The 12315-nt window shown below is 57.5% G+C and overlaps 1 protein-coding gene across 2 annotated transcripts in view; it reads right to left on the minus strand.

The window, feature by feature from the left end:
• Window positions 1–12315, minus strand: part of SLIT3 (slit guidance ligand 3) — a 538957-nt gene that overhangs the window by 9824 nt on the left and 516818 nt on the right. For both annotated transcript variants that reach the window (XM_039877365.1, XM_039877366.1), the window contains exons 29-32: window positions 11545–11638; window positions 8579–8716; window positions 6846–7086; window positions 5366–5496 (exon numbers count right to left, since the gene is read on the minus strand). In XM_039877365.1, the coding sequence (XP_039733299.1) occupies window positions 5366–5496; window positions 6846–7086; window positions 8579–8716; window positions 11545–11638 (604 nt within the window). The remainder of the gene's footprint in view (window positions 1–5365; window positions 5497–6845; window positions 7087–8578; window positions 8717–11544; window positions 11639–12315) is intronic.

Consider the following 12315-nt stretch of genomic DNA (forward strand, 5'->3'; position numbering starts at 1 on the left):
TCAAGAACCCTCTTTTCTCACACACACCCACCCAGTGTCTGTCATGAACCACATTGTACTAGGAGTCAGGAATCAGTGGCAAACAGGACAGACAGGTACCGTCACTCACAAAGCTCACGTCTCCTTAGCCTTTTCTCTAAATCAGACACGCAACTTATCAATGCAAAGTTTGGCCAAGAAATAGGGCAGTGGGAGTGTGGAGTGGTGGCTAAAACAGAGTCCACTGGGGGGTCTAGCTTCATAATGGGGAGCCGAGAAACCACAGGAAGGTAGAGCTGCTTCTATTTCGGTAGGCTCCAGCTACTGTAAGTAGTGAGTCAAGGACAAGGCAGAGGCCTGTCTGTGGTCCCGCAGACTAGTTGGTGATGGTGGGTTGGGGGATGAAAGCTGATGTGCAGAGACCACAGCTTTGGACCTTGGGCCCTCAGCATATTCTAAACACACATGCAAAAATATGTAAATATATCTCCAAACCATCTTGTAAACTGATGTCCTGAAGGCAAATGAGCTCAGCATCCCCTGAAGTGTGCAATGGGTGCTGGGCAGCCACCTGCCAGGGAGGAAGCTGTAGAGGCCGCTGCCCTGGGCAGGTCTTGGGGGTCCCTTCCAACACGAACCCATCAGACACACAGACACAGGGAACACGCACCATGAACCCCCTCCAAGCCCACTCCCTTCTTCCTTTCCTGCGCTCCCCAGCTGGCCAGGCCCTGGTGCACCACCTGGAGACATGTTTTGATAGGAGAAGGGGACCCTGTGGCCTCCAGCTCCTACCTCTGACAAAATGCCTGGCCCCACGGAGGGCCTCCCCTGATGCTTATGAGGGAGAGTCCTAGGCAGGCCCCTTCCTCCAGGCATACTCTTCAGCCAGGCCATGCTCGGGGCTGGAGAGATCTAGGATTACGCTGGGTCCCCCAGCTGAGGGACCCTGGGCAAGCCACATCACCTGAAGCCCCAGTTAATGCTTCGGTACAATGGGGGTGGTGATGGCATTGACCTCACTGGGTTTTAATGGCCAGTGCAGGGTCCCTGATACCTCGTAAGTGCCCCATAAAAGGTGGAAACGATGATCTCGACCCTGACTTTAGGCCTGGAGGAGGTGGGTGGGGGCGGAGAAGGGCACTCCTATGAGACCGTTTTATAGCGAGGGAACCTAAGTGGCTTGACCAAGGTCACACTGCTAGGAAGTGGGGGAACCGATGTTCAAAGTCAGAATGATGAATCCCGACTCCCATAACCAAATCCGAACCTCCCAGAGCCTGTCTGTGCCAGTAAGTGCTCATGGGTTAATGGGGTGACACTTTCCTGGCATATCCTAACCAGGGGCTCCTAGAAATCATGCCTGAAGCCGGTGGTTTGCAAACTGTGGGTCCCTGGAGATTAGGGTGGGGGGCAGCCCTGAAGGCTGACTTCTCACCACCAGCTTGCCAACCCGGATGGCTGTGTTTCCTTTTTTTTTCAAACCTTGGACTTTGAAGTAAAACACCACCAGGAAACATGGCTCTGCTGCTGCCAAGGAAGAGAAAAACGGGAAAAACTCGACCCAATGAAAACGACCTGCTGCTACTGCTACAAGAAGTGAGCCCGCGGTGGTCCCAAGCCCCGTCGTTAGCCCCGGGAGAGTGTCAGGGACAGCAGGGGACGGCAGGGGCCCTGAGGGGCTCCCTCCTTTCGCACTGGGCCAGACGAACCAGCACCGAGTGGGCCGGGGAGAGCCCGGGGTGCCAGAGCCAGGCTGGGTGGCTTGTCTGGGGCTGGCGCTGAGGGCAAGGGTTGGCCAGAGTGGCCTGTCCAGTTCTCGTTTGCTTTCTCGAACGACATGGGCATGTGCTGGGCGCCTAACGGGGGCCCCGTGTACTGCTCCATGCTAAGCACGTGTCCTCCTGTCCCGTCTAACCCTAACCCCCCGCACAGCACGTACGAGTTTTCTCCAGTTTAGAAACAACAGGCCTAAGGCTCAGAAACTCAAGGCGACCGACCCGAAGTATTAAAGTGGAAGTGCTGAGGCCAAAGTCAAATCCAAGCTCCCCAGCCACAGGCCCCTACGCCACTGTGGCACGGGACAAGGAAGTCCTTCTAGGTGCTGGGCACGCTCACCCGGAGGCTGAGCTGTGACCACCAGGTGGCGACAGAGCATCACAGGAACAAAGTGTCCCTGGCTTTTAGGCAGGCGGCCTGAGCCTGCGCTACAGAAGCCTCGCTCCCGACCGAGGCCGCATGGCCCCCTACCCCCCGACCCCCTTTCTCGGCACCACCCTCTGTGCCCCAGCGCGTGGGAGAGCGGGGTTTGGTGGACGCCTGACCTGGGTGTGGACAGATCTAGTATCATGTTGGGTCCTCCAGCTGTGTGCCTCAGGGCCGAAGACTTCACCTGAGTGTCAGGTGTCTCGCGCATCCCTGAAGCAGGCGTGCTGACGCCTGCCTGGGCTTGTGGTGAACATCAAATGAGACAAAGACCTTGGCAGAGGACGGGCGGTGGGAATTAAGACGCAGAGGGCTTGCACTGCAGGCCAGATAGAGCGCTCCCGTGTTTTAAAATGGTCAACATTTAAACACTGAGGTACGTCACATAGAAACCCTGAACTTTTAGCTTCTCTTGAGAATCCGCATTCCCACATGGCAGCACCTGCTGGGGCTGAGGTCAGCTGGCCCTCTGAACGAGGCCTGTGTGCTCTAGGTGACCACAGTGCTCACCACTCCCTATTGGATCCCAGCCCACTTTCCCTAAATCTGTCACCCTACTCAGCCTCCTAGCCTTGTAGGTAGGAAATAATGCCTGAAGCCCCATCTGACAAGTCTGGGGACAGAGGCTGGTGCAGTCTGTCCCCATTCTGGGGCAGGGAAGGGCTCAGGAGGGCTGTTCTGTGTATCTGCCCTGGGGCCTGGAGTAAAACTGTGAGGTGCCCTCCTCGCCACCCGTGGCTACGGCTGGGCAGATGAACGGTCGGGCACCTGCCCGGAGGAAGCCGTAGAATCTGGCTGCTCCAGGCCCTGGCTGCACCCCCTCATTCTGCAGGCAGGTCAGCGGGGCCTCCGTGGGCAGAAGTCTGCATGATGCCAACTCCCCTGATTAGGTCAGCTCTGGGGTGGAGCCCTGGCTGTGGCTCTGTGGCTGAGGCGGCCTTCTTGGATGGCCAGAGGTCACTGCAGTGACCCTGTGGCTGGGATGGCCTCCTGGCCCTGGCAGCTGCTGGTCAGCTTGGCCTGTGCCCTCCACTAAGCCCAGCCCCTCCCAGCCCCTCCCAGCCCCTCCCAATAACCGCTTCTCTGCAAACTGATGGGTCTCCCCCTGCCCGGGGCCTACGGAAAGGCTTGTCAGCCACAAGTCAAACCTCAGCTCGAACATGACCGCCCCTAGGGAGCCCTCTCTCTCTGCCCAGTGGAGATGGCCGCTCCCGCCTCAGAGCCCCGCAGCACGCACGTGTCTCCAGAGACCGACTGCCTCCTGCCTCCTGCCCGGAGAACGTGCCTGTCTTCGTTCCTGGACTGTTTAGTTTAACTCTGTGGCCCTACACCTAGCCCAGGACCTGGCCCACACAAGGTGCCTGAGACGTTCACCGGGTGAGTGCAAGAGGGTGGGTGCTGCTGGACGAAACCAGGACCGCCTCAGAAAAGCGTTTGAAGCAAAACTGTTTTCAATACAAGACTCCTGGAGACTTTAGGATGGCGAGCTGCAGGGCACTAAAAGTCCGTCACCGGGCCTGTGCAGGGCTCCGGGCCTGGGCACCCTTTCCTGGGTTCCTCCCTGGGTGAGAGAGAGGGCCTGGGGTCTCTCTGAGGCCCCTGCTGACCCTCATCTGATGCCCTGACAAAGGCTGGGGGAGATGGCAATTCTCCAGGCGCCCATTTTGTTCCCCAGGTCCTGACTTAGGCAACGGCAGAGCGTTCCCACATCCCTACCTGCAACATCGCCCCTTTACCAAATCACCCCCATGACAGCTAGCGTCAGTGTGGGGGAGGGCGGGGCTCTGCTGGGGGAAGGCCCCAGGCTCTGGATAGAGCCCAGTGGCTCCCGAAGCCTGGCTGTCACCTTCTGTCCTTGGCACGCCCAAGTGGAGGCTCAAGTTGCCAAGTGCTTTCTCAACCCCCAACCCTCAACTACACCCGAGGTGCATCCTGATACCATCCATGGCACACAGGCGAGGAAACTGGGGCGAGAGGTTGAATCGCTCGTTCAAACGCAGACGCGTCTGACAGCGCAGGCTTTGTGTCAGGCTGGCCCTGGCTCCGCCCGGGGTTCTCTGTCCCCTCCGCTTCGCCCACGACCCGCAGCTCCAGGAACACAGCTGTCAGGAAGCCCTGACTCCAGGAAACTCCGAGGCCACGGTGACAGCTCTTTCTCCTGGTGTCCATTGTACCCACTGTCCTTCCCTGTCCTGCCCTCCACTGTGAACCGTGAATCTTCCTTTCTGGTCGCTGCCTCTCCACTGTCCCTTAGGCTTGTCACTGCTGTTCTCCTGGCCTGCTGGCCCACCTGTTCTTCCCGCTCACACGGATTCTTCCCTTTCCAGACCCACTGCAAATGGCTCCTTCTCCAGGAAGGTTCGTGTGTCAGCCAGCACTTCCCTGACCTGTGCGTCAGAGTCACCTGGAGGGCCCTACGACAGATGGCCCGGCTGACCCCGGAGCGCCTGTCAGCAGGTCTGGGTCTGAGCCTGTGCATTCTCAGTCGCTGGCGCCGCTGCTGCTCTGGGACCAGGCACTTCGAGAACCCCTGGTGTAACTCCTGGTTTGCTGCTGGGGGCGGCCGGCCTCTGGAGGCGGGTCTCACGGGCTGTACTGTCCTTCTAAGATGGTTTAACCTGATTTTCGGTGTAACCCAGAGAGGCATTTCTCATTTGACTAGTTACTTTCATAACTATTTCAAAAATATTTATGACTATCAGCTGACACCCTGATAATGGGAAAATCAAGGTGACTGGGGGACTGAAGTTCAGGAAAAACTCGTCCGCAACCGTCCGAGAGTCAGGTTAGACGTCCTGCTCCCCCGCGGCCGCGGAACGTCTTCCTGTGAATTGCATGCTAATCTCCCCGTTTTCTTTCTTAAACTAATAAAAGATTAGGATGACATTTTGAAAAGGGCATCTCATTAAGCAGACTTGTCCCCACTGGGGCGCATGGTCGCCAGCGGGCCATTAATCTTACGGGAACGAGGTGTCACCTCCTGGCGGGGTCTGCCTTCCTCCCCTGCCTCCTCCTCCAACACCTTTCTCCCTCCCACTGCCGCTCCGTGAGGGGACAGGGTGTACGCGGGGGGCTGGGGAGGAGAGGTGCCGAGTCACCCCGGTGTCGCTCGCAGGGCTGGAAGCAGGTGGGGAGAGGCGGCCGCGTGGCAGGTGGGCGGCAGGGGGGCTGCGGTCCTTACCTGTAAACCGTGCTCGGCAGTGAGCTCAGGCTGTCGTAGACGAGCCGCACGTGGCCCTGGTACAGCTCCAGAGCCAGGGGGTCATTGTCGCCCTTGTACAGAAGGATGCCGTTGTCTTTGTCAGTGGCCACCTGCAGAGAGGCGTGTGGGTTAGGGCCCCCAGGCCTAACCGCCCCACCCCGCACGGAGCCCTCTGCCAGGCAGTGTCTTCTGGATGACCCCGGAACCCAGGTGCAGACTGCCTCCCCCACCTAGACGGTAAGTCCCCAGGTGTGAAGGCCAGCTCTCACACCCCAGCAAATGCCCACTGCGCGACGCAGTCTAACGACCCTTTACTGTGCGCTCATGGTGTCGCGTGTATGCCTGCCTGCCTGCCAGGAGCCCCGAGCTCTACCTAGCCTCTCCCACCGGGCTACCGCGTGAGCCCACCCGAGTCCCGGCCCCTCTCGGGGCCTCAGTCTCGCTGTATAAAGTGTGATAATAATTATAAACAAAATGCTAATAATCACCGTTTAATACAATGTTTATTATGAACTAGGCACTGTGCTAAGAGTCCTGGGAATTTTGAAAAACACCAGTGCCTGGGCTTCACTCCAAACCAATTACACATGAGCCTCTAGGGGGGGAGCCCAGGCACAGATAATCTGAATTCCCTGAGTGATTCTAATGCCAAGGCTGAGAGCCCAGCAGTCGCTGCCCAGGGGGCACCCATCTCTGGGGTTCCTCCTCCCCCCCAAGTCAGGGGCCTGCTCTTTCTCTATCATACACCTTCCCTGCTCCCTGGCTTCCCCCCCACCAACCCTCGCCACCCCAGAATAGCATTTAGATCTCCCAGAAATGCATTTTGGAATGAATGAGCTCAGGTCCACAGATAAAGAACCCGAAAGAAGTTAGCTGGAAAAGCACTTGGTTCATACTAAAGAGTTTAAACACCCTGCTTGTTTGTGCCTCCGGGCCTTTGCACGTGCTGACCTCTCAGGTCAGACTGCACTGCCGCTTCATCCTGCCCCGCCGGCCCCTCGCCCTCTACCCTCCTCCAGGCAAACTCCTGCTCATCCTTCAGACCTCGGCTTAGCTATCACCGCCACTGGGTAGCTTTCTCTGACTCTTCCCAGCAGCCTGGGAACACCGTTCCAGCTCCCACCACACCCAGGGCTGTCACTGTCCCTTGTCATCCTGCTCTAGGCAATGGACCTCGCCTGTCTTGTCCACTATCGAATTCCCATTGTCCAGCACAGTGCCTGGCACGTAGTAGAGTGAATATTTCCTAGAGAAATGAATGGCTGAGGCTTGATGTAGAGCCTACTGTTAGCTGTGAGGCTGGTCAGGGGCTGTCTCTGGGGACCCCCTGGACAGAGCTGGGCCAGAGCCCCCAAGCTGAGGGCTGTCCCTGATGGTGCTGGGGGGAGGTGCACCCCAGCTGCTCTGGACGGTCAGAGCTTGGGGCACATGGGGCCCTTCCAGGGCGGGGCGGGCGCACCTGTAGGGAGATGTTGGCCTGGGGCCGGACCTTGGCGGAGGCCAGTTCCACGTAGGAGTCCTTGCCCACAAAGTTGACGGTGATGAGCTTCTCGCACCTTGGGCCGGCGAAGCCCGGGGGGCAGCGGCAGGTGGGCTCCTGCTGCACCTCGATGCACTGGGCCCCGTTCTGGCACTCGAACTGGTCGCAGGGGCTGGTCTGCAGCAGGACCATGGGCGGCGGGTGCTCGCAGAGGAGCCCGCTGGGAGGGGCGAGAGAAGCAGGGAGTGGAGACAGTCGGTCATTCTGGCCAGACGGTCCCTTGCAGAGGGGTGGCGCGACATGGGCACGGGCACTAGCTCCGGCCCCGCCTCCGGCTGCGGCAACTCTTCTTCCTTCCTGAAGTCTCAGTTTCCCCATTTTAAAAATAATGGGGTTGGACCAGGGTTCAGGTCCCCGAATTTCAGTGACATCAGAATCACCCAGGATGAATTTGTTGCAAGTGCAGATTCTTATCCATCCACGGATGAATGAATAAATGAAATACGGTGTGTACGTACGGTGGGATATCGCTCCGCCTTAAAAAGGAAGGACACCCCGACACGTGCTACAATGCGGATGCACCTTGAGGACATTATGCTGAGAGAGAGAAACCAGCCACAAAAAGACAAATATAATGTGATTCCACTCATACGAGGTCCCTAGAGCGGTGGTGCCAGGGGCCGGGGGAGGGGAGGACAGGTGTCCGTATTTACTGGGCAGTTTCAGTTCTGCAGGCTGCAAGTGGGGTGGCTGCCTGACGGTGTGAATGTCACTCAAGAATGGTGAAGATGGTACATTACATGTATATTTTACCACAATTCAAAAGCGTTAGAAAAAGTGCAGATTCCCAGCCCCTTCGCCCCACCTCCAAATTCCAATTTAGGAGGTTGGGGGCGAGGCTCAGGCGCCTGTATTTCCAGGAGCCTCTGATGCAGGCAGCCTGGACCAGGCTTTGGAACCACCGGCCTGGAGAACTCCGGGTTCCTTCCAGGCTCACCTTCTCAGGGTCTACGACCGAGGCTCATTAGCAGAGCTGGATTTACGCCATCCAAAGAGTTCTGATGCACACGGAACTGTCCCCCAGTCTGACCCCCTTTAAGTATGGTCCCTGTCCCCCCCAATCACCCCCATGCCCTTCCCTTCCAGTCAGGGTGGGACCTAGAGCCGGGACCCAGGCCTCGCCTTCCGCTAACCCCACAGACATCTCCTGACTACCTGGCCAGCCCTCCCATCTCCCCCTTCTCTTCTGGCATCACTGATCCTGGTGACCGACCCAAACCCTTCCATTCACCTCCATGTCTCCTATTGGGTGCCATATTGTTTTTGTTCAGTAGCCAACAAAGAATATTCCTGCCGGCACGGCCATGTGGCTGCCCCCGCCCTGCAAGCTGGGCTCCGAGATGGTGGCACCTTCCAGCCACCGAGATGGAATCGTGCCCAAGCGTGACATGACGTGAGCTGGAGCTCAAGTCCGACTTCCACGCGGAGCTGACCTGGGTAGGTCTTCCCTCCACCTACAGCGTGGGTCACAATGCCTGCTCTGGGTCTTGGAAGGGTTGAGGAGGTGTGGGGAACAAAGGGGCCTCAGAGACGCAGGGCTGGGGCCACCCCGGCCTGGGCCTCCACCCTGGCCACTTTAGCCTGCCAGTCGCCAGCCCACACTCCTTGCTGTCGGGCCCAGGCTGGCTCCCTCTTGGGCACCCCCACTGTACCTGAAGCCCTGGGGGCAGATGCACGTGTAGCCATTGACCGCATCCACGCACTGGGCCCCGTGACGGCACTTGTGGGCCACACAGTCATCGTTGTCCACCTCGCAGAGCTTCCCACTGTAGCCAGGGAGACATTCGCACCTGGAACACAGCAAAGCGAGCCTGTTCCACGGGCCTGTCCAGCCTCCCGGTGGCCTCTCCTCCTGCCTCTATCTCCCTGGGTTCCTAAGGTGACGATGATGGCAACGAAGATGACACTTTGCACACCCTTTGATTTTGTTCATTTTCCCCCTGAGATGCAGGCTGGAGTAAGAAGGGCGAACCCCTTGCTCCTCACAAATGTCTCATGCGCCCCAGGGGACTGGATGGGAGCTACTACCCTAACCTAGGTCCTGCAGATCGACCTGCCCCTTCCCAGGGCAGCAGCTGTCACCAGCTGGCCCAGGTGAACGCCACTGGAGAGAGGTACTGCGGTGGAAACTTGGCCTGAAACATGCACGTCTGGGCTCCCTGCCCGGGGTGACACTGCCGAAGTCCCAGCAAGAAACAGACCTGAAGGCGCAATTACGGGCACATACAAACACAAACGCTTCCGGCCTCTTCTGCCTCCTGCAGGGCCTGGAGCCTGCACACCTCTCTGGGCCCACCAGCCGAATTCTGCTGGGCAGAGTCATAACCACCACAGCCCGCCCGAGTCAGAGGAAGAGGGTGCTGTAGGCGGCCGGGGTGGAGAGAAAGCAAGACTTCAGGACACTTATGGGACAAAGAAGCCTAACGGGGGCAGCGTCAGGACGAAGGGATGATCCTCCCTCCTCTCGCTCCTTCCTTTAGGAGTGGATGGAAGTGGCTGGAATCACAAGGGGATCCTGGCATCGTCGGTACAGGCTGCGGATTCATGGCTAGGTGAGGCTCTCAGGGTACAGGTTCTGGAATCTGAGGATTTACTGGCCTGCATTCAAAAACGGCAATCCGCTAAGACCTGACCTGTTCGCCTTTACTTACTTCACTGGCAAAACTGAAATATGCGACCTCCTGCTGCACGGGAGGGCGCACACTTTCACCTGGTGGCTCCCATTCCCCAGCCTTTTAAAGAAACAGACCGGGAGTGCCCGTGGGGCGTGTGCCTGCCCAGTCTGCTGCAGCCCCACCTCTCGGCCTGGCCTGGCCGGCCTCTGTTTGTGGCTCCTGATTCTAAGAAGTGTCTGCAGAGCAACTCAAGCTGTAGAACCTTCTCCAAGGCAACAATAGCTCCTCAATACTTTAAGGGAAAGTCCAGCCCTTTAAGCTTGGAGTTCAAGGCTACTGATGAGGTCTTTATGAAGAGCTGGGGAAGCTGTGCTCACTCGCAGACCGGGCAGTGGAGGGCTGGAGGCAAGTGCGTCTACGTCCTTCTTTTCGAAGCCACGGTACTCTCCGTGCCTGCGCTTCCCAAACCCGGATGAGCATGTATGACCCCCAGGGACCTTGTTCAAGTGCAGCTTCTGATTCAGAGGGGGCCTGGGAATTAGCATTCCAAACAAGGTTTCATGTAGTGCTCATGCTGCTAGTTCACGGGCTTCATTTCCGTTAGCAAGAATCTACACGGTTCTTCATCTGCTAAAGAGGAGCCTCTGGTGCTATAACCTGCATTTTCTGTTGTTCTCAAATGTTTTGCCTTTATCTTTTTTCTAAAGGGTAAGGCTTATAAAATTTTCACGTGTATTTGACTTACTGATTCTGGACAAGGGGGAGGTAATCAGATAACAGCTTTGGTTCCAAGACATCAGGCATCTCCCGATTCTGCTAAGGAATCAGCAGGCCTGGACTGACTCGGCCCCACCCTCTCCGAGTACCTGCGCCCAGCCCCAAGCAGAAAGCGGATGACAGATTCCGCGCGTCCCAGGAGCGAGTGGTAAATGAGGTAATGCACAGTTCACACAGAGAGTCAGTTCTCAGCGGATGGTGGTCACAGTGATCTTTGTTTCCGTCATCATTGTTTTCGGTGCTTGTGGGCGTTATTATTATCGTTTCGGAGTCTGTGCAGCACGGTCACACAGAGCTGTCTGTCCTGTGGAGACCTCGTGAGAATGGCAGATGAGGATAAACATCTTCAAACCTGGGCAAAGGTTGTACTGACTGCACATCTCTCGTGAATGTCCCAGAATGTGAGTTGTTATGGAGAGGGGAGGGAGATAAAATTACAAAATGCTGCCTTGGGAGAAGGGATTTTTGATTGAAATGCATTTTAATAATAATAATAATAATAATAATATCCACATTATCGTGCTGGCCTGTAGATCTCCTCAAGCTTCTAGGAGACGTTGCGCCTAAATGTATTACCTCAAGGTTTGAATGCTGGACTGTTTCTTTTCTGTATTGTCCTAGAACTCAAGGGGCCTTGGTTACGGTGGAGTGAGGTTTCGAGGGACAAGTACCAGGGCAGCTGAGCTCTGGAGCTGCTTATGTCTCTGGCCTCGACTCCCCAGCGCCCCAGGCCCAGATCTGCACCCTAGACCTGCACCCCAGACCACTTCTGCCCAGTCTTCATGCCCGCCGTGCTCCTTCGAGCCAGCCGGAGTATGCCGGCCTCCTCTCCACCTGTGACTGGCATCCTACTCACTCTCCAGAGCGCACGTGCCCAGTGGCCATCACCGCCCTTGCTGGGCGCCCCCACAGCGCTTTGCTCGCCAGTCTGGCCTCCTCTGCTTTGTAGGCGTCTCTTCCCTCCTCTCTGCCTCTGACATCCGTTAAAGAGCAGCCCTGACCTAGAGCCGAATCCTGAGGTGGGAAAGGCAGGTGGGGGGGTCTCGGGAGGCATCCCTCACCTCACTCGCACTCAGGTAACTCGACTGCCCGAGCCCACCTGGCACGTCTCTGGGGGTTGGGGGCAGATGAGGCAGGTCTGAGAGCGCCCCAGAGCCTCCGCCTCAGACCCAGACTGCTGGCGAGTGCCCAAGACCCGACGCCGGGGGCATGAAGCCAGGCCTTACCTGAATCCTTTGTCCAGAGAGATGCACTTGGCCTCGTGCTGACAGAGGTTCATCTCAGGCACACAGTGGTCGACCACCTCGTCGCACAGCTCACCTGGCGGGCAGGGCAGAGAACTGAGGCTCAGGAGGCCACGGACATCAGTAGCCCCGCGTTTGCTCTCTTGGCGTATCCTTTCCCCCTGCATCTCTGCCTCGGTTTCCCCAGCAGTGACCATGGGAAGATCCCAGGACCTCTCCTGGGCACGGTCATGGCACCATAGTTTGGCTGTGTTACTTGATCATCCAGAGGCTGCTGTGGCTGAAACCACAGGGTGTCAGACCCTGACCTTGGACTATGCTTGTTTGTTTTTTTCATTCCACACCTGTTTATCGAGCCCCTCCTGTGTGGTAGGCACCGAACCAGGCGCTGAGGACACAATAGTGACCCGGTCCTGTCTCCCCTCACAATAGCTTAGTGGGGGAGATCTACGAATAAGCAGGCAGTTACAACACAGAGATGTAAGCGGATGACAGGGGTGGAGTCGGGGAAGCCTGGGGGCTTCCTGGAGGCGGGGCGTGGCTTAGTAGCACAGCCCGCCCCTTATAGGTAAGTAAGCCCCTTGGCTTTTCTCAGAGAAGACACTATGAAGGGCGTTTGAAGTCCTGGTCTCTGGATACGTTCCCTTCGAAGTTCACAGTGGCACAAAAGGCCTAAGGGGTCACACAGTCCCCAGGGGTGGCCCCTGAACCTCAGCCCCGCAGAGCTCACATCCCCTGAAGATGCGTTTTGGG

Source organism: Pteropus medius, unplaced genomic scaffold (genome assembly GCF_902729225.1).
Source record: "Pteropus medius unplaced genomic scaffold, Ma_sr-lr_union100, whole genome shotgun sequence".
Taxonomy (NCBI): Eukaryota; Metazoa; Chordata; class Mammalia; order Chiroptera; family Pteropodidae; genus Pteropus; species Pteropus medius.